The sequence below is a fragment of the Gobio gobio genome (assembly GCF_949357685.1).
Source record: "Gobio gobio genome assembly, chromosome: 17".
In the NCBI taxonomy this organism is placed as follows: Eukaryota; Metazoa; Chordata; class Actinopteri; order Cypriniformes; family Gobionidae; genus Gobio; species Gobio gobio.
In genome coordinates, this window is record NC_137110.1 from 15,614,309 (window position 1) to 15,637,150 (window position 22,842).

Below are 22,842 nucleotides of genomic sequence, written 5' to 3' on the forward strand. Positions count from 1 at the left end.
TTTGGAGCTCGCTGTAGTGTAGGGCCAGTGTCGTCTGCAGGTGGTTCGAATTCAGATTTCTGCAGTTCTGCTTTTCATTCTGTGAAGTGGCCAGCCAGAGAGTACAAATGCATGTTATGTGTCATTTTTAGATGAGCACTGGGTGCCTGGAAACATATGAGAGGTGGAAAAGCTATGCAGATGTGACAGGTAAGAGATCTGCATGTTTAAACTGTATTTGCTTTGTTAAGTTACCATAAAGATTACTGAAATTTTGCATAGAGCACTATGAGCTGTCACATGATAGGCTTCCTGTAATATTATATTATAGTTTAATAGGTCAAATATAATGACGTATTCATATGATCAAAGATAGAAGTGTAATGTAGCATTTCTTTTTGGATTGAACTGTGGGTCAGTTTACAAATAGAGTCTTTTTGAGCATGATTATTTGTTTTTCTTTAGTTTATTATTAGCGGTCATCGTGACGGGAAAAAAATATACATATTTTTAGCCTGCTATTTGTTTATAGCATGATGACTTCACAGATGCTTGAAAACCCTGTTGCACTTTTTAGTCTTTCAGCTGGTTTTATTCATTCTTAAACCTTAATGGATGGATAAATAAAAGCTTTAAGTTGCAAAAAATTACCCAGAACTTTTGGAAGTTAGACTTCGAGCTTGTTCTGCTTTGGGATGATGTTGTCATCTTGACTGAAATGTTTCCCAAGAGCCATTTAAGTCAAATATAGGTCAGGCAAATTGTAGGATGAGAATGGCATACCATACTTACATAAATCACCCCTAAATCAGACAAACAATTCTAATTTTAGCTTCAGGAAGTGGATGGGTTTCTTCAATGTGCGTTTTAATAGAGCACTTCCTCGTCAGCTGGAGGGTTACCATAGTGATCCAGCCCAGATTGAGTGCAGCATGGTTTCTGCGGTAGCATACAACGAAATGGCGATGATGTTTCGGTATGTGTTGAGTTCATAAAAAAAAAAAACTACAGAGAAGGACACTACAGAAACTGAAAAGCCATTTAATGTCTTCTCGCTTTAGGGGAACTGTTGTGAATTATTTGTGTGTGTGTGTGTGTGTGTGTGTGTGTGTGTGTGTGTGTGTGTGTGTGTGTGTGTGTGTGTGTGTGTGTGTGTGTGTGTGTGTGTGTGTGTGTGTGTGTGTGTGTGTGTGTGTGTGTGTGTGTGTGTGTGTGTGTGTGTGTGTGTGTGTGTGTGTGTGTGTGTGTGTGTGTGTGTGTGTGTGTGTGTGTGTGTGTGTGTGTGTGTGTGTTTGGATGTAAAGTAAGTCCTGTATTGCTCAAATCATGGGAGTAAGGAGGGTTGTCATAATTTTTTGTTTAAAACTATAACTCAGTAACTTTTTTGCACTCTTGTCTGCTACAAATTAAAGTTGTACAGCTCTTAATTTAAAAAAGTATTGAATAAATAAATGAAAGAGGCTAATCTTTAAACAAACATAACAGACTGTGTGTGTTTGTATTAGTTACACTAACAGTTATTAAATGTCGGCTTATATACTGGCAAAAAAATATGAAAAAGTTCTTAGGCACTGTCCCATTTTGGCCCCTCTTTTATAAAATTCAATTAAATGTAATATCTGAGTAAATGTTTTATCTGATGATTCTGCTGACACCAGTTCTGTCATTTAACACGCTTTAATATGATTGCACTTCCAAACATTACCGAAATCATTACTTCTTATATTAAATCATAATTAGTGTCATTTTGTGGGAAAGATGACATTTCTGACTGAGTCAAATGCATTTGGCATGCTTGACATCCAGATAGTGGCATTGAAACATACAATAATAATCCACTTGCAACATCTAAATCTCAGATTTATTAAACTTTATTAAAAAGTTACAATTGTGATATAGATATCATAGACCCTCACGTCAAAAACCCCTGGTTAGCAATTTTGGAACACTCTATCAGCCTGTTCTGGAACCATTGATATACAATATTCCAGTTTCAGAAGTGATTTTCTGTCTCCTCCTCATTATCCAGATGTCTCAACATCCGCACAGGAAGCTGGAGAGAGGGAGGGAGAGCGCACAAGTGGGAAAACAGCCATTTAATCAGCCTTTGAATAAAAAGAAGAGTGAACAGAGTATACTCGTGTTTATTTTTTTTACAAATATTTTTTATTGTATACCAGTGTCAGAAATTAACTTTTTTTTAAATTAAAGGTTGATATTTGGCCCCTTGGGTTGATTTTTCAGGGGCATTTTTAATACTTTTTATATAACAGAGTGGCTTGTCCATTTATGTCCAAAACTAGGAGCATTTTTTGCCATGACATTTTTCATCAAGCCTTGGTTCATTTCTGACCCTGTTGTATACTGTTATTCTATATGGTGTTTCTAAAAACATAATTTGTCTGGTCTAATTTGATGATTGTTGTGATTGGCAGGTGCCGTTGCCAGTGACTGGGTGAAACGCAAGCTATATCAACATATTCGCAATAAGCTGCACAGGTTACAAACAAAAAACCCTGCGATTACTGTCTCCTTACTGAGGTCAGAAATATTGGTCCCCTTGTGAAAATAAATCTGCATTTATTCATTTTTGTCTCTATATTTTTTTAAAATCTTTCATTGAAATAAAACAATTGAAAATGGGGGAAATTCTCATTATTAGGGCTGTGTGATATTGAAGAAAAATGCGATATGCAATACCTTGTTAAATAATGCGATATTCGATATGCGATACGATATTGCTTTAAGTGTGTAAAATCTATTTAAATTATATTAAAAATGTATTTAAAAACTGAGAGTGATACCATTTATGTGTTTGGGAAAAGAAAGCATCGCTACAACTTCTGAAAGTGACCAGCAATATAATTTTAACATCAATGTAAACAAACAAAAAATGTAATGCCAATATTTAAATACCAAAAACTCTTTGACTTGGTAATATATAGTTATATCAACCTAAAACTTAACATCAAGAACATCCAGGTAAACAAAGACACCTGAACTAGGGGTGGACGATTATTTTTGTTATTTTAATTTCAGGGTTCCCACGCTTCTTGAAAGTACTTGAAAGTTCTTGAATTTCAGACACATGGATTCAAGGCCTGGAAAGTACTTGAAAACAAACATAGGTCCTTGAAAGTGCTTGAATTAAGCATGAACTGCATTTTGTTAGTGTAGCGTGGTGCTATTACAAAAATTGGCCTTTATGCGCTGCCAAAGCCAGAACAAAACAGCATTACGGGAGGAAGCTATTTCAATATATTTCTGCTGTTCCATAAGCGCCATCTGCTGTCAAAAGCCCTATTCGAATTGTAATTGTTTCTCGTGGGGTCGTGAGGTATTTTCATCATTGTCAGGGGCTAGTCTGGGATTTTATTGCCGACCGAATCCAGAATGTCAGTGTTTTTCTCCCACCACCCGCATAAAAATCCCCGGCCGAATTACCTACTGTTTTTAGACAAACACTAAGGTCGTATGGTCATTTAATTGCCGTCCAAATCCACATCTCTGAGTTTTCAAGATGAGATCACTTCAAAATTGACTGTTTATATCCTTTTCGACCCCTGCAGAGCACCGTACGGTTGTGCTTCGCTGTAATTTGGATGCATTTTAAAGATCTCATTACTGAAATGCTGGCAAGTATTTACAAGAGCAATATTTCATCACCGCTCAAAAAATAAAAAGAAGAAAAGCACGTAAACATTTGAAATGGGCCGTTATTACGGCAATTATATATGTTAAATATAAAATATGTGCAGGTCTTAAAAGCCTCCAAATTGATTTTTAAAAAGGTACATGTACAGGTGATTTTATAAATAATTTTGCATGTTTTTATGCCTAACAATTAACTTATCTTTTCATTTAATTGGAAAATTCATGTACATTATTATCTCTATATTTTGATGTTTTAATTAAGTAATGATTTATAAAAAAGAAAACAAAAACTAGTGTGAAATAAATGTTAAAAGCAGGAATAAGAGACCTGCAAACTGCGCATCTCGTTAAAACTCGCTTGCTCTTGTACACCAGCCTCTTTCCTCATTGGATTTTGTAAAATTGGACATTTTTCCTCATTAGAAATTGTATTTTAATTGTCAGTATATGCCTTAGCATTACTGCATTAATGATAAACACAGGTACAGTAGGTATTTGATATATTGGCAGTAACACACCCACCTTTATCGTATTTATTGTGTTTGATTTAAAATAAAAGGTGCTTTAAAAAGTCCTTGAAAGTCCTTGAATCTGGTGTTCATGAAAGAGAGGGAACCCTGTAATTTACTTTATTAAAAATAAGAACTAAAAATGGTAGTCTTCACATGAATTAAATATACACTGATACATAATAAATCTACAAAGGTGATTTTCTCTTTTTCTTTTGTTGTTTGACAGACAGCGGCAGGTTTACTGTATTAGCAGGCTGTCACTTTAAGACCTAAAGCACGGATCCTACTGACACGCATTCGGTTTCTTTTCCCAACTGATATCGTTTACTTAAAACGTTACCGACTGTGTTTACATGAATACTCGTCAAGACCATTTTGACATAACTGTGTGTGTATTTGACACTTTGAGTGTGTAAAAAGGCACAAAACAGAACTGAAGGTATCACACACTTTCAGAGAGACGACTCCTGGGCACGTTTCGGTGTGTGTGTCAGACAGCAGACAGTGTGAGACTGCAAGGAGTTGTTTTTCGCAAGTTATTGCGTTTAATAACTCTTTTCAACGTCAATCATGTCACATGAGTAACAGTTGTGTCTATTCTCTACTATATGCGACGACCTAAAATGTTCACTTTTCACAATGTTGAAGTAACATATTAAAATCATTCAGATATTGCATGCCATTGCGCTATGCATATCGCGATATGTACAAATTGCGATATAATTTCAATGTATTGTGCAGCCCTACTCATTATGAAATAAATGTTTTCTCCAATACACGTTGGCCACAATTATTGCCCCCCTTTTATTCAATACTCCATTTGCCAAGAGTCCAAGACAACAACAGAGTCTCATAATGCCTGACGAGGTTGATGATCACCTTAGTTCACCCCACTAATTTTCTATAGGGTTCAGGTCTGGAGATTGGGATGGCCATGGCAGAAGCTTTATTTTGTGCTCAGTAACCCATTTTTGTGATCATTTTGATGTTTGTTTTGTATCATTGTCCTGATGTAAGATCCAGCCACGGCACATCATAAGATTTCTTGCAGAGGCAATCAGGTTTTGATTTTTTATCTGTCTGTATTTTATCAAATCCATGATGCCATTTATCTGACCAAGATGTCCAGGACCTCTGGCAGAAAAATAATTAAGCAGTACATTTTAACTGTGGTACTTTTTTAGCCCAGTGTGCACCAAACACATCTTGTGTGTTTATTGCAAAAAAACTCTTTATTTAGTTTCATCTGACCATAGAACCCAGTCCCGTTTTAAGTTTTAATAGTGTCTGGCACCTTGAGTTTGTTTTTGGATGAGAGCAGAGGATTTTTTTTTCTTGAAACCCCTACCAAACAACTTCTGGTGATGTTGGTGCTGTTTGATATATTTGTTTTGAGGCCATCTGACCCTAAGACTCAACTAATTTCTGCAATTCTTCAGCTGTGATCTTTGGAAAGTCTTTGGCCAGTCAAACAATCCTCCTCGCCATGCATTAAGACAATTCAGACATGTCCTCTTCCAGGCAGATTCATAACTATTGGAAATAATTGCCCTGATGTTGGAAATGGGCTTTTTTTATTCTATTTTCTTACAGCCAATTTTTAGTTTATTTTGTGAAGTTCAACAATCTTTTTCTGCACATCAGAAATACAAAGTTCTGTAATGAAACTCTAGGTGGTGCAGGCTGATAAGTCCTTAACCTAATCTGCCCAGCAGGCACACAACGTCAGCTCAACGTCTAATGCCAACGTTAATTTGACGTCTAATACCAACATCAGCTGACATTGATATTTAGTTGTTTTTAGGTTTTGTTGTTAAGTAACCAAAATCCAACGTCTCAAGCCAACGTCATATTGATGTCAGATACTGACATTTAGTCATGAGGTATGACGACCAAAACCCAACGTCTCCTTGACATCATAATGGTAACGTCCACACAACGTCAAATTCAAACATCATTAGACGTTGATCTTTTGTTGGTTTTAGGTTGTGGTATTAACTAACCAAAATCCAACGTTGAGCCAATGTCTCAAGAAAATCGGGTTGACGTCAGAACCCAACCTCATATTGACGTCCGGTGCCTGCTGGGTGCTTGCAATCACATCATTCTCTATAGGACACAGCTGATTGGTTCCTGCTGTATCAGTAGCCAATGAGCTCTCTGCTCAACCTTCAAATACTTGGTCAGCTTTTTTGTAGCAGTTGCAGCACGCTTCAGAAACACTCCACCTTCCCCAGCTCCACCTGTATAGATCTGCTACGAGTAATTCATATATGCTATTTTGTACGGCAACATGTCGTGTATGTATTGGCAGTAGCAAGTCCTGTACTTGCTCTACAGCAGCAGCAATAACAGCAGCAGCGAATCAGATCTGTTTCACCAAGACATCCTCATATCCTTTACTATGCTAAACACCTCGAGAGCTGTCATGACAGAACTATCTTTGGGGTTTTTTACCCATTGTGATAGATTGGACAATTTCATGTTCCTAGTCACCCTGGTGTGCTAAAAAATGTTATATGAATGGGAATATACTTCAGAGATATTTTACTCATAAGAATTTCTAGGGGTTCTAATTGTGGCCAACGTGTATTGGGAAGAACATTTATTTCATAATGTAGTTATCCCCACTTTCAATTGTTTACTTCAATGAAAGGTACATTTTTTTAATGAATTTTTTGACTGAAAGATCCAAAGAATATATACAATGCAGATTTATTTTCACAGCTGTCTTTGGTCATATTTACCAAGGTGGCCAATAAGACATTGACCGTGTGTGTGTATATACAGTATATATAAGTTGCATTTGAATTGTGGAATTGTGGATGTTTTTTTTCTGTTGTTCAGGAAATCTGGAAGTCAGGATCCACACCAGCTGCTTGCACCTGACATACCTGACTCTTATTTTGAGGAGGAAAATCCATTAAGAAGAACAGGTGACACATGTACACATTCACTCAAACATGTGACCTTGAAATGAACTTTTTCTATCTCCCTGACAATTATTTAATGAATGGTAGTCTTCACATGTTTATACTGTAAACATATATTTTCATGCATGTTTGTGAGAAGCCTCAGAGCCAATTCTGAAGCTACGACCAAAGAGAAGTGTAAACTCGAGACAGAACCCACTGCAGCGTAAAACCAGCGCGCCCCCTGCTGTCAGATTATTTGACTATATGGGTGTGTATTGACTTGAGTGCTGTTCAAAAGTGTCATATTTTTCATTTCTATCATAAACAGAAAAAGCAAAGGTATAATAAAATGATTTGCTGTGAATACTGCTGCTCCATGATCCTGTAGTGACCTGCTGTTTGCATTTTGTAGAGGGAAGTTCATCACCAGATAACAGGATGAGCCATCAAGAGCCACAGACATATAGCGCATCATCACACAAGGTCCGCAATAAATAATTAAATAAATAATATAAATAAAATCTAAAATAATTAATCTTTAATTGTTGTAAAGCTGCATAACCTTCTTAACCTTTACATTTTTTAATAAAGAAATTAATATTACTTTTAAATATATAAAATATATACTTGAAAGAGGTCTCTTATGCTCACCAAAGCTGCAAATACAGTAATAATGTGAAATTATTATTACAAATTAAAATAATTTTCCTGTTTTAAAGGGGTCATGAATTGAGAAATCAACTTTTCATTCAGCCTTTGATATATAAAAGTTAATCGTGATAAAAAAAAAAAAGTTTCAGAGCTGAAAACATCCTTGTAAGTAAAAAAAAAAAAAAGCTTTTATTGACACCAAGCCCAGCAAACGAGAGATCTCATAATGTGCCAGGCTGTGACGTCAGAGTGTGGTGAAACACCGCGATTCTGTAGCCCCGCCCACCGACTCGTGAAGCTAAACGGATCGCGCTACCGAGCAATAAACATGCTGAAGATAGCAAGATAGTTAAATAGCTGGTTGTGGAAGAACACAGTCGCTGCATAAGCTTCATTCGGATTCTAATATTGAAAATGTGTGGGTTAACTTTATTTTTAATGAATATCCAGCTCATGTGGGGAAAACATTGGGCATCATTCATGAAACACGAGCAGAACGAATTTGTTTGTAAATCGTTCGTAAAGCCAATCTGTCGTAAATTCTCAGATTCACAAAAATTTTCGTGTTTTCAAAATGTTAGTTGGTATGAAAGAAATTTGCACCTGCTCACTACCCCTTGTAAATGGTGCGTAAAACATTTGAACGTTCTGTGTTCTAATTTAGGCAAACTGACGACATTGCATTTCGATGCACTATGTATCATAATAATATTTCAAGAGTTGATTTGCCCCGTCTTTTAAAAAAAAAAAGTATTGTTCAATGTTGGGTAATAGGCAGCGCTCGTCACTGTCACTTTTTACCCGGCCGTCCAATCACAGTGGAGGAGTTGTGACAAAAACTACACCAACCAATCATCCCACTTGTACACCGACTGAACACTAATAATGGAGGAGTAAATACTGCTTTTTACTGCATTTTTTATATTCAGTAATATTCTTCAAAATGAGATCCTACTAGCACATTACTGCCATAGATATTCTGTATCATATTCATAGCAATCAAAGTATCTCAGATGGAAAAACGCTGCCCTTGCAAAGCGCTCTCAAGCCCCACCAGCTGGCCGTTTTCAGAAGAGCACCAGGCGTTTTTTAGCTGGCTAAAAATGCTTTGATGGACACATGATAATTTAATATTTATTCCTAGGCATATGGCCAATTAGTCTCTTTAGCATTTATGCAATATACTGGAGCCAAACCTGAGAAGGAAGTCCAGAAGATTCCACAGCGTTCATGCACACGTCCTTTGCAGTTGTAACTCATGGGCGGGGATTATGCTAATTATGAATGAGCGTGCACGCGCGTCCTGTTTACGAATGTTTGTAATTCATTAATATACACGCGTTTAACTACCGAATCCGTTGTATACGAAGCGTTTGTGAATCTGGTGGAGAGTTTTCGTAAAGGTCCATTTTGCGTGCAAATTTTTTTGCACATATATTTATGAACGTTTCATGAATGAGGCCCATTGCACGTATGTTCATTTCACCATGGATTCGTTTGTAAACAAGAGACTGGATTTGCAGACAGGATGAGATTACATGAACGAATGAAGCAACACACTAATGTGAGTAAAACATGTTTATTTGTGATAGTATTGTATGATTACAGATCATTTGATATCTATTGATTAAGTCTACGTGTCTAACTAAACATAACTTACCAGTGTCACAGGGCTCGCAAAGCCCGACGTCGCGGGGCTATGTGTTTTCCAGACGGGCTACCAATACGTATCATCTTAAATAGTGAAATAACATTCCCTTCTTGATGTGCATTGTTCAGTGTCTTGACTTGATATTTGAAGGAAAAATACAATCGCAGATATTTTGATCATGCTGTCTACAACGTTCTGTGCGTGTGTGTGTGTGTGTGTGATGCTCGGTTTGCGGTTATATCCATCGATCAGGCCGGGCGGGCCAAGTAATATAAAATAATATTCATATTAATCGTGGGTGGATAAGAGATAAATCATTGTGTTTGTTTGATAAAGACATTTTGCGAGCCCTGAGGGACTATTAATTCCGGTTGCTGTTTCCCCACACGCTTTCAAAACAATGCCTCCGCTCATTAAATATGCAACGTTTATCCAGTTATAGCAGTGGGCGTTTCCTTCCAAGTCTTCAGTGCAGCACACCCATAAAAACGAGCGTTTCTTGAGCGAGCCTCAAAACCAGGGCAGAAAATAGCCTATTACTTATTCATTATGATGTTTTTTTAATGTAAAAACCACGCAAACGTCACAAGTAGACCTCAGACAACAGCATAAAAAAATCAAAAAGCAAGTTCATGACACCTTTAATATATTTTTAAATGTATTGTATTCCTGTGATGGCAAAGCTGAATTTTCAGCAGCATCACTCCAGTCTTCAGTGTCACATGATCCTTCAGAAATCATTCTAATGCACTTAATTGGTGATCATGAAACATTTCTTATTATTATCTGTGTTGATTTTTATCAGCATAAATATTTATCTTTTGTAACATTATAAATGTGTTTACCGTCACTTGTAATCAATTTAATGGACAAATATATATATACTGACCCAACTTTTGAACAGTAACTTTAGTAGGTAATGCAACGATAAGCCTGCACCTTGCTTATTGCTGATTGCAGCTACATTTCCTCAGGGTGAATCTCCTCTACACATTAGCGTTCAGAGCCCCATCCTCTGGACTGGATGTGCTGCCACTCAGGTCTTTACCTTGCATCCACATTTTCTTACAGGTAACACACACATTCACTGATCTTGAGAGCAAAAAAATCGGCATAAAGAAAAAGTTAGTGAAATTGGCACTTTCTCTCTCACAGCTCCTGAGCATTGTGCGGTGATGTCTCATAGGCCTTTGAGCAAATCCCAGTCGGCACCTTCTTTTATCCAGCATCATACGCACATACACACTCAGACTCTTATGGTTCCACAACCCATGTACCATCAGCACTGGCCACTGGACCTATTGCAGCAACACGCTCCAAAAAAGGTGAGACAAATGCACATTTTTTTGCAGCCAAACACACAGAGTTCTTTTTCTCACGCCCTATCTCTTTATAAGGTACCTGTTCGCTCTTTGTGGCCTGTGTCTTCTGGAGAGCTGGGAAGGGACAGAGAGGGAACAAGTGAGGCAGTACATATTCCATCTCAATCCCCACTTGATAAGTGTTACAGTGATCAACTAGGAGAACTGCACAGTGGAGAACATCAGAATTGGCAACACAAAAAATACCATCGGAGCCTTGCACGTGTGCGTTCCTCTCCAGGCACCTTTGCCAGAAATCTGCCTTCACTTTTAACCTCACCTCTGCCTCAGGATGTTAGGAGCAAACCAATATACACCACAGGTAGGTGGAAAAAGGGCATCACAACAAAACATTCGCTTAATGCTAGAAAACAGCCTGGGAAAAAAATTGTTTGGTGTGTTTAAAACTAAGAAATATTTACATGTTTTTGCATAACTTATAAGTCACTAATCAAGTAAGTAAATGTATGTCATTGAGCATGTGAATTCCTTTGTACAGATGGTCAGATGTTCTAGCTGCCATTGAAGCACAAGATCATCAGGATTTAGACAAACTTGAGATCATGCAGCTCAAGCACTACTGTCATAAAAAAAGGGTGACATGACAGATACCAAACAGTATATTCCAAGGACTAGGACGTTAAATAAAGTGTAACTCTGCCAATTTTCAACTCGCTTTGTATTGTTACAATGTCGGTAGTATATGAAACTAAGTTTACTCTTAATTCATGTTACCTGGACTGAGAAGTTACTGTTTATTTGACAGCTCTAGGTCTTTCTTGTAAACTACAAATTATATTCCGCATTTTTGTTTCCCTGCCCACGCACGCGGACAGTCGGATCGAAAGAGGGTTAACAAAACAGTCATTGTAAGAGTAGCTTTGTCAATGAAAATTGTATTGTTCTTTGTCTACTCTTGTACTAGCCTGACGTTGTCATACTCAATTCTAGTCACAATAAGAGTTGGGCTGTGATTATGGGGCGTGTCTCAACCGAACCAGGAAAGACCTCAATTGGATAGACCTACTGCCAATCAGAGCAACGGAGCGACGCATAACGTTAGTTGTCAAATGTCAACAGAACTCAACTGCACACAGTGTTGCCAAGTCTGCGGTTTTCCCGCGGGCTGAAGCAACCCCAATTATGTGATATTTAGTTGCGATTTTTAGGCAACCCTGCCAAAAAAACACATATTTTACCCCCCCAAACGCCATTTTTTCCGGAGAACCCACCCTGACACTTTGATTGGTCCGAACAGCTCCTGTTCGGGCATAGTTGCTCCACAACGGATCAATTCCAGACCTGCCCGACCTCAAATGTTGTGGGCGGTGCTAAGTTCGGCTGGCATCCAGGCTACTCTTGTACAGCATTATGGTAAAAAAAAAGATCATTATGGCAACAGCTTTCTTACCTGTACGTGACGGTGTTTTGCTTTGTGGGGTTGGGCAAAAGGCGCTCCTTGTTCCTTTTCTTCTGAATTGACTGACAGAAGGGGCTCACTGGCTCAAGACACTGTGTTTAGTAGCACTTGAAATGTTGACTCCATACATGGAGGTTAATCAAATTTTCTGTTGCAGTATTCTCTCCATATTTACGATTATTTGCCGTCTTTAGCCACTGCCTAACAGTCTGGATCCTCTACTCTACCCGCTAAACATTTACTCTTTGAATTCTTGCAACTGTGAACTATACCTGTCGACACCATTGTGACTAAAAGTTGGCTAAGAAGTATTTCCTACTCAAGCAAGGGAGTTTTTGACTCTGGTCAAGCCTATTTTATCGAAAGCCAAATGAGTCAGAATTTGCGTGCTTTTCACTGCCGTATTAATATTAAAACGCCGTTTTCATAACGACCTGTGTAAAATTATAATTAAAGTAACACTAGTGAATGCACATTTACTTGTATCTGTTACATATAACAAAGCAACATCAAAATCTTTCCACATACACCAATTTGGGAATCACTAGTTAGGCTACTTTAAGAATATTTTTTTTTAAATTGGGATAAGAAAGAATTATACACGTCACCAATGTCATATTAGTTTAATTCTGCTTTTGTGATGCATACATTCATCATCATGTAAAGTTACTGGTAGTAACATATACAAGTAAATGTGCATTCACTTGTGTTACTTTAATTATAATTTTACACACTATCCAGAATAATATGAGAAAACAGGAAAAGGTGTAGTTTGGTGTTGATATGTATGTGCATTTACACTTCACATATACAGTATATCATATACAGTGTGTTAACGTTGCAAAACAATGCCATCTTCGTGCTCTTGCAAACTAGTTGCTCCTCCGACTTGCAGTAGAGTCCTCAAACCCAGTAGAGGTGTGCCCATGTAGATGAGCTCATAAATCTGCATTTTGAGTGGCGTGTTGCGTCAACTTGGCGTCTTTCGGTGAGTGGCGTTATTTTAACGCGTGGCGGCATGAGACGTTAACATGACGCCCGACGGCACTTATTTATGCTTATGAAAGCGGCGTTTTAATATTAATACGCCGGTGAAAAGCACGCAAATTCTGACCCTTCTGGCTTTCGATATTTTGACTCTCTCAAACCTAATCACAGGGTTGCCAAAATAGCCTAATGGCCAATCAAAAACAGGCCAAAAGTAGCCCAGTGACCATATCCCAAATATCAAAACTCAAAATATGCCATTCCCATACCTAAAATACTTATCACTGTTATGCAGATTGAAAACCACTATATCAGTCCTTTTTCTCTGTATTGGCTACAGGTAGCAGGTAGATTTTAAAGAGAAAAGAAAAGGAAATCAGTGTAATTTACAAAGAAATGTAAAAAAGATTGCATTAAAGTTATACAGTGAATTTACAGTTGTTGGACTGAATATCAGCACTCTTGCACTCAGCACTGTTGTATAAAATGCTTATAGCCTATGTAAAGTATGTATGTATTTGTGTAGGTTTGGTGTATGACTCTCAGATGCTGAATCATGGGTGTGACTGTGGAGATATCAACTTTCACCGTGAACACGACGACAGAATTATGAGTGTCTGGTCAAGATTGCAGCAGTGTGGCCTCAGGGATCAGTGTGAGGTAAACAATGCTGAACAAATCATAGCTGTAACTATTATTGCAGTAGTGAGAAGTTACATTCATGTGTGTGTGCTTGTGTTTTAGTTGGTTAAAGGCAGGCTGGCCACTTTTGAGGAACTCCTGTCAGTTAATTCAGGGCAACATATGTTTCTTTATACTGGGCTCTCAAAAATCAAATTAAATAATACCTGCAGTACAGCAGCCCTGAAGATGGCAGTTGGCAGTGTGATTGAGCTGGCTCTGCATGTGGCTAGAGGAGAGCTAAGGGTGAGATTCCTATTATCCAGAATTCTTTCTCCTATAACCACAAAGATTCTCACTTCTTTTTCTGACTCATCCTTAGAATGGATTTGCTGTGGTCACACCTCCAGGACACCATGCATCACGTTCTCAAACATAGTGAGTTGCACTGTAATATGAATGCAGGCACATACATTTTTAAAGCTACACTGTGTGATATTTTCCCCCATCTAGCGGTGAAAAGGTATATGACCATCCAGTGAATATTAGTTTCTGTTCCTCTCAATTCCGATTTCGTTTTAACTCCTACGGTGGCCGATTTAGTCCAAGATTAACATGGCTTCCAGTTCGACCTCGTCCACATTCGACACGGTGCCATCGAGTGTTAAAACGCGAAAGGCGAAGCTTGAATTTACGGGTATGTCCCTCTTTGGCTAATGTACTTTCAAGATGGAGGGACAACATGGCGACCCGCATTCGAACCCCTCACCCGTATGTATTTTCAATGGCATTTTATAAACTTACGAGAATACTTTTTTTACTTGAAAGAAGTAAATATACATTAATGAGCAAATATATTTTTGAAAGAACCAAGTGTTTTTAGCTAAGAATAAACTAAAAAAGTTTCACAGTGTAGCTTTAAAGTCAACATAAAATGCTTTTATTCAGCAAGGACACATTAAAATAATCAAAATTAAAAGTTAAAGTGACTTTGAAAAGTTATCTTTTCTGTTTTGTAGCCTATATATTCTACATATTAGACTGAACAACTTTTTTCAACATTGATAATAATAATAAATGTTTCTCACCAAATCAGCACCATATTAGAATGATTTCTGAAGGATCATGTGACACTTTAAGACTGGAGTAGGCCTAATGAAGCTGAAAATTCAGCTTTGATCACAGGAATAAATTACATTCTAAATCGTAGTGATATTTCACAATAGTACTGTTTTACTGTATTTTTTATTAAATAAATGCAGATGGAAATGCAAAAGGGACTTCTTTCAAAAACATTAAGACATCTTACCCGACCCCAAACTTTTGAATGTTAGCTTATGTAGGTAAATATTGCTGTATATTTGTCAAGGGTGTGTGCAGGCAGGAAGATGAAGACAGGTAAACACAGTTCCCAAACGTAGTTTAATTGTAAATGTTTCACAAGACAAGCAGCCAGGCAATCGCACAACACATCTAACATAACAGAGATCAGACAGACACTGAAGGAATGGGAGGAACTTATATAGTGAACACCACGAGGATAATGATGATGAAACAAAGGAACATGTAACAGATACAAACAAACTGAAAGTCCAATCAAACTAAAACTAAACTAAATGTGACTGTGACAATTGTACTATGTATTGTTTTTTTGGTTTTTTTTTTATTATGTACATCATTGAAACTATCACAAGAAGTCCAGGAGGGTTTTTTCATACTGACTTTAAGTAGCACTATAAATAACTGATCTCTCTCATTGTGTCTGTTACAGTGGCTCCAGTATGTTTAATTCTGTGGCCATTGCTGCTAAACAGCTTCAGGACCGATTGAAGGTTAACAAGATCCTTATAGTAGATTGGGTAAGACACACACAAACACAGTACTTTTATTTATAGATTTATTTCAACACATAGTTGACCATGAGATTTTAGATTTAGGTTAGAATGTCTATGATTGTACAGTAGATAGTGTTTTTGTAGGTAGTCAGGATTTCTTAAGTTTTACTGGTTTACACTGATTTCTGATCTCCTTCTTGCCTTCAACAATCGATGCTAGAGGCACAAATCGTAAAATGTTCAGCTTCAACCTTTGTTTTTGTTTTTCTGTTAGAGTATGGTTCAATGATGTTTCCAATGGGATTTTGTTTTTATTAATCTTTGCTCTCCCCTGCACTTTTGTCAGGATGTTCATCATGGTAATGGAACTGAGAAGATATTCTACACCGACCCTAGTGTCCTCTATATATCCCTGCATCGCTATGACAATGGTTCTTTCTTCTGTGGTACTGGAGAACCCTCCATGGTTAGTGTATGTCCTTCTATGAAACTATAGAGTGTATAAACTGTGCATTCTTTAACTCTCATACTGCTATGTCTGCATGTGAATTTAAGCTAAATGAATGTATTACAGGTCGGATCTGATGAAGGGGAAGGCTTTAATGTAAATGTGGCGTGGTCAGGGGGGCTGAGTCCTCCCATGGGAGATGCAGAATACCTAGCTGCATTCAGGTACTATTCTGCAGTCATTTGAGTGTGTTTAGTGTCATTTTAGGGATAATTTGGACAAAAATGAAAATTCTGTCACCCTTATGTCATTCCAAACCTGTATGATTTTAAAACCAAACCTGTTTGCATCTGGTGCCACTATTAAGTCCAAGTCATGAACTAATTAATCAAATATTGTGTCTCTCTTTATAGAACCGTGGTTATGCCTATTGCTCGTGAGTTTTCCCCAAATGTGGTGCTGGTTTCAGCTGGTTTTGATGCTGCAAAGGGTCACCCAGATTCTCTGGGTGGATACATGGTCTCAGCAAAATGTACGTATTAAAAATACAAACTGTGTTGAGGTGTTGAGTTTGAGCCTGCAATTTCCAAATAATAGAGTGCAATATTTATTTTTTAATAATTTTTATTTGAATTTATTATTCCAATTTAGTTTGCTGTAAACATGTTATTACTTAGTACTCTAATAAGCATGATTTAAGATACTTAGCACATATAAATACTGTGTAAAAATGTTTTTATATTACCTTAAAGGAACACGCTGACTTTTTGGGACTTTAGCTTATTCACCGTATCCCCCAGAGTTAGATAAGTCCATACATACCATTCTCATCTCTGTGTGTCCCATAACTCTGTCTGACGCACCCACCGCTAGCCTAGCTTAAAGGGGGGTGAAACACTCATTTTCAGTCAATCTTGAATACCTATAGAGTAGTATTGCATCTTTCATATCTCCGAAAAGTCTTTAGTTTTGTTATATTTATAAAAGAAAGATACGCTGTACCGAATCTTTCCGAAAAAAGCAGAGCGGCTGGGGGCGTATCGTTCGAGCGGAGCTAAAGAATGACGAGGGCGCGCAGCTATTGTGTTGAGCTATGCGTGTTTACATAGAAAAACAATGGAATCGATAGCTAACAACACAACATTTGAAGCATTTTTACTCACCGCCTGCTACCAACACATGACCGTGAACCTTAATCGCTGGGATTGCTCCATCTTTCAGAATTAGACGAGCTACAAATCTGGAGTTGAACTGTACCTTGTTTATAAACCATTGTCGCTGAAATTCAGGGAACAAACAAACACTTGCACAACTCCTGCTCCGGAAAAACACACTCCATCCACTGTCCCATTAACGCTGGGTTCTTTGGGAAGCTGTGCAGGGTTGTCTTGCTTTGGTGACATTGTTGATTCCGTGAAGTCCTGTGACTGCAGCGCAGCCGGCTTGCTCTCTCGCTCTAGTCGCGCGCGTGCCCTTCCGGGAGAAGAGCCCGTCACATATACCCATACTCGAAAAAAACTTTCTGAAACTTATGAGAAACCGGAAGGAGTATTTTTGGCACAGAAATACTCCATCAAACGTCCAACTTTTTTTTTTTTGAAACTTTGATTTTTACATAAAAAAGTCATAATTTAGAAATAAAAGCCATTTTTTCTATACTGATGTTTGCCCTCTGGCTGAATGTCCTGTTTCAAGGGGCGTGTCTGCTGTGAGACTTCAGTGAAAACGCCCACTGTTGTGATTGGCTGACATCTTTGCATTTGAAATGAGTGTTAGATTATGTTGCGGAAGGGGCGTGGTTTAGCGAGGCACTGCATGCATGAGAGAGAGAGAGGCTGACTGGGCACTCGTGAACCACGGAGAGCTGGGTGAAGTTTTATTGTACTGAGTTGTTGAGAGCGCTGTGCTGTTAGCGCAAGCTTATTTGTAGCTGAGAGTTCTGAATAAACAGTCCCAGTCACGTCGACTCTGTCTTCTTCCATCTTATTCTACAAACTTTGTAATAGGGATGGGCATTTTTGTCAATTTCTCATTTCGATCATCGATAGGTCTCAAAAACGAGTACTCGAGTACTCGGGGGCGGAGCATGTGCAGGGGGCGGGGCATGTCCGTCATTGAGATAATGAAAACTGTTATGAAAATGGTTGTTGACAAATACAAACGTGACATGAAAACAGGTATATGAAAACATGAACATATAAAACAAAAAATAACTGCTAGATTATGATGCATAAATGTCTGATGCATAAATGTCTGATGCATAAATGTCTTTGAAAAATAAACATCTTTATAAAATTACCGTCTCAAATAACCAAGTCAGTAATATCGAGCATTGCCTTTGAGCTGAAACTGTGAAATAACACCACCCTGCAGAGCTTGCTATCTTGTTAATAAACTCAACCAAACGCACCCTATATCAATATTAATATGAAGATTATTATGAACCTATTACGACATAAATCAACACAAAAGGACGTGAATGCGCACGTGAACTTCAGCGTGCTAGATTTTACAGGCGAAGGGTTTGAAACGGAATATTTTGAATGCGCTCTTCCCTTAACAACGCTGATACACGGACAACGAAAGCACACAGAAACAACATTTTATTAAAATCGTGTTCTCATTATAATGCTTTGACAGATTGACTCGGCACATCATGCACTTAATTGTATTATTCATGATCGAAGCGTTTACAGACATCACTGCGCGTTTTCGAACTCATAACGAAAAACAACTTTAAATAAACTAGGTCTACTGTTAAAAAATACGAGAACAGTATAGCACTGCTGCATTACTAATATCAATGATTCTGAGAAAGAAATAGCCTAGCTAAAAAGAATATGACCGTCTCTAAACCATCATGTCCAGCATGAAATATGCGTTTGAGCTGAAACTGAAGAGAATGAACAGCCGGTATAACGGCAGCGCTTTGCTAGCTTATTAAGCTCAACCAAACGCTTCTTATATTAGATGAATCAGATATTGACAACATAAAAGTAATCTTACAACGTGCATCTGCAGAAAAGGACGCGAATGCGCACATGAACTACACGCGCTAGTCTGAGTGTTCTCGCTAGTTTCTCTGTGGATCAGCTGATACACTGGGAACTAAGCACAGATCATTTACAGCATTCTAATTTCCATCGTGTTCTCATTATAATGCTTTGTAGGCTATGACAGATTGGCGCTGCACATCTTGCACTAACCATTCAATGATCACAGTGATTCCAGACATCACTGCAGTGCTGCACGCCTCAGTTTCACTTTATTTCGCCGCGGTCAGGAGGCGTGTTGTGCTAACCAATCAGACCTCCGGTACCGCGCAAAACGACGCAATAACCAATAAAAAAAGAGACAAATATATTTTTTTCAGGGCGATCATCGTTCTCGTGATCGATGATCGCTGTCACGTTCGAGTACTCGATTACTCGACCACTGTTGCCCATCCCTACTTTGTAACCCATGTAATGTACCATTACAGCCGCCGAGATGAACTAATCGTCAAAGTGTGGATTATAGCATTATTTTATGATCTATTCCTATCACATTAAAGGCTGCAGTGATGAGCATTGAGTACACAGGCAGTCTGTTGATCGTGTGAATGTAGTGATCTCGTCATTGCAACGCGTTCTCTCACAAAATGCTTTCACCACAACTAACAGCAAACACACATCGATATGAATACAGTAAGAACTTTGTGCAGCATAACAGCGTCATTCCTTATAACGGCAGTTTGGGCAAGTGTGCAGATACACTCGCAACGTGTGATTGACAGCTCCGGACATTATAAAGAGTGTTCTTTGATCGCTCTCTGTAGTTTAATCACTTAAAAAACGGATTTGTTTCATGCTACTGACAGAAATGATCGTTTTAGTCACTGGCTTGATTCACTGATGCATTACGCTTAGGGTATCAAGACGGCGATCATTAAACAATCTAGAAAGAAAGTCTGAGTAAACTTGAATGATTAGCTACACATCAGAAATCACTGATCACAGATCAGGCATTAATGAACACTGTTACTCACTGTTTGTCGCGGTGCTGTCGAATCCATATCGGAAAGTCTGTTTGAAAAGCCTGTGCTGACATAAACTGAATCCATTTTCTCTGAGTGCTCTGGGCGGGCAAAGCAGAGGAAAGGGAGGTAACGTTTCCTGATATGACGTCATAACAGGAAAATTCAAGATCAGCTCGTCTGAGCTGTCATTTTCTCAAAGGCAGAGAAAGACAGCCAGAACTCGGTTTACACCCATAAAAATTTCTAGCCACTTGGGGACAATATTCAGGCTAGGGGAACTCTGTTGAAAAACCTCATAAAATGAAATTTTCATGCCATGGGACCTTTAACAGTGTAAAAAGCTCAGTATGCATGAAACAGCATTTCACCCCCCCCCCCCCCCCCCCCTTAACACAAAGACTGGAGGTAAACGGCTCCATCTAGCCTACTGCTCAATAAGTGACAAAATAACGTCAAAATTGTCCTATTTACATGTTGTGATGTGTATAGTTACATCGTGTACTAAGGCCAATGGAAAATGAAAAGTTGCAATTTTCTAGATCAATATGGCTCGGGAACGTTTCTCTCATTCCTGCGTAGAACTCATGGAACTTTGCTGCCGTACCATGGGTGCAGCGGCACAATGATATTACGCAGCGCCTGAAAATAGGCTAACTTCCGTCAACATAACCAACGGGACAACCTGCTTGCACAGAGAGCGTGCTGGGGACTATTTCCAGGCGCTGCGTAATATCATCTAGCAAATTGCAACTTTTCATTTTCCGTCGGTCTTAGTACACGATGTAACTATACACATCACAACATGTAAATAGGAAAATGTTGGTTTTATTTTGTTATTTTGGCATATGTATGGACTTCTCTAACTCTGGGGGATACGGTGAATAAGCTAAAGTCCCAAAAAGTCGGCATGTTTCTTTAATGTATTTTTCAAAATATTTAATAATTTAAATAGTTTTTATTGACAATTTTCTGTACTGAAAATTGTATTTATTTATAATCAACATTTCTTGTGGCTCATTAGCTCCCTAGGTTTTGCAAGAGCATTTAATTATATTCTCTGAGTTTGAAAGTGTTTGTGCTTTGTCTGCATTTTCTTGCTCTGTAGGATTTCCCCTAAGAATAAAAAGGAGAGTCTTTAAAATGCTTCAGATGGAAAGCAGAAGAGCTTATAATGACTTTGCATTTTTGTTTGAACTCAAACGTTATGGGCATATTATAGTCATGATCTAGCCAATGTCAGCTATCGTGAATGTGTCAAGTCATCAAGGCTCTCATATGACATATTAAACTGTTATATAAAGAGTCGCTCTAATCACTCTAGAACCGCAAAGATGTTTTTGTGACTGATACCTTTATGGTGTGACATTTGTGTCTGTATGATGTGTGCCACTGACAGAATATGCAAATGATCATTTGAAGTTTTTGGTTTTATGTGATATGCCTCTCAGGTTTCGGATTCTTGACCCGGAAATTAATGGAGCTGGCTGAAGGTCGAGTGGTGTTGGTGTTAGAGGGAGGTTATGACCTCACATCCCTCTGCGATGCATCAGAAGCCTGTATCAGTGCTCTTGTGGGAAACGAGGTGTGTGTGTGTGTGTGTGTGTGTTTAAAGATGCCCACACGTGTTTAACACCTTGCGTATTGCATGAATTGAGTATTGCTTGTTTCTGCAGCCTGAGCCTTTAGCTGAGGAGGAATTACAGAGGATTCCCTGTGCCAACGCGATCGATTCTCTGGAGAGGGTACTGCATGCTCAAAGTGAGAATCGCTCAGTTTGTGTTGTTTGTTTATTTTCTGTGGTCTTGATCTGGTCTTTTCATACTTCTTTATGTCTCCTTCTCAGACAAGTACTGGCGTTCAGCGAGCTCTATGCTGAAGACTTTGTCTCTGTCTTACGCAAAAGCAGAGAGGACATACACGGCGGGCACTGAAGCTGCTTTTGTCCTGGGTGGCCTTACTGCTCCAAGCAGAAGCCAGTAAGACAACAGTATAGAGTGCAACAGTCAGGTTCCCGATGTAAAAGATCCACTCATTTTCTCCATAAGGAAATTGATTTTTAACAATAACTTTTGTAGATAGGTAGACAGACCTTTGAGGTTGTTAAACGAGGATATATACTTTTGTCGAGGCCATCTCTTTGCATTACTATTATTTAACTCTTTCCCCGCCAAACACAGAATTTTCCGTTATTTGTGGAAAACGTTTCCCTGCCAACGGGTTTCCATGTTTTCACTGTTAGACGCTAGGGGGCGCTATTACACATCTTCTGAGTGAGTACAGAATCTCCTGATCAAAACACAGATGAAGAAGACGCAAAAAAAAAACAAGCGATAGTATGTAAGCTGATGCATATGTAAAATAACGTGATCATCAACATTAAACATCATATAAATCAAAACTATCTAATGTTACTGAATGAAATGTGGACCCTGGGCGAGCTATAGGACTGTGCAAGCATTAGGGGTGTTGATGGACTTGATTGACTCCATCTGTGTTTGATCATCGTTCGGAATCTGATCTGGATGTAATATTTGACAAAAACGTGCTTTTTCTCAGCTTTTTGTTCAAAATGTAGCTTTTTTTTTATGGAACTTGCCCATATTTAAGTGTTTTTTTTGGTTTAAAAGCAGAGGGTCTATTCTTTCGTTTGATATATTGCATGTTCAGATATTCATTCAACAAAATATTCTGAGGGCCATTACATTTTTGTGAAAATGATCAAAACCCTGGTGGTCGCTAGCAACTTTTTTTTTTTAAACGCTGGCGGGAAAAGAGTTAATAGTGGAATTC

The 22,842-nt window shown here is 38.3% G+C and overlaps 1 protein-coding gene across 1 annotated transcript in view; it reads left to right on the forward strand.

The window, feature by feature from the left end:
• Positions 1-22,842, forward strand: part of hdac7b (histone deacetylase 7b) — a 24,569-nt gene continuing 1,727 nt past the window's right edge. The window contains exons 1-20 of the mRNA XM_079840521.1: positions 1-40; positions 132-189; positions 2,009-2,111; positions 2,415-2,478; positions 6,993-7,081; positions 7,218-7,328; positions 7,473-7,543; positions 10,337-10,433; positions 10,518-10,687; positions 10,760-11,045; positions 13,657-13,790; positions 13,875-14,057; positions 14,134-14,189; positions 15,523-15,610; positions 15,933-16,052; positions 16,161-16,258; positions 16,448-16,566; positions 21,501-21,634; positions 21,726-21,810; positions 21,896-22,028. Coding sequence (XP_079696647.1) covers positions 2,009-2,111; positions 2,415-2,478; positions 6,993-7,081; positions 7,218-7,328; positions 7,473-7,543; positions 10,337-10,433; positions 10,518-10,687; positions 10,760-11,045; positions 13,657-13,790; positions 13,875-14,057; positions 14,134-14,189; positions 15,523-15,610; positions 15,933-16,052; positions 16,161-16,258; positions 16,448-16,566; positions 21,501-21,634; positions 21,726-21,810; positions 21,896-22,028 — 2,141 coding nt within the window. The 5' untranslated portion in view covers positions 1-40; positions 132-189. The remainder of the gene's footprint in view (positions 41-131; positions 190-2,008; positions 2,112-2,414; positions 2,479-6,992; positions 7,082-7,217; positions 7,329-7,472; positions 7,544-10,336; positions 10,434-10,517; positions 10,688-10,759; positions 11,046-13,656; positions 13,791-13,874; positions 14,058-14,133; positions 14,190-15,522; positions 15,611-15,932; positions 16,053-16,160; positions 16,259-16,447; positions 16,567-21,500; positions 21,635-21,725; positions 21,811-21,895; positions 22,029-22,842) is intronic.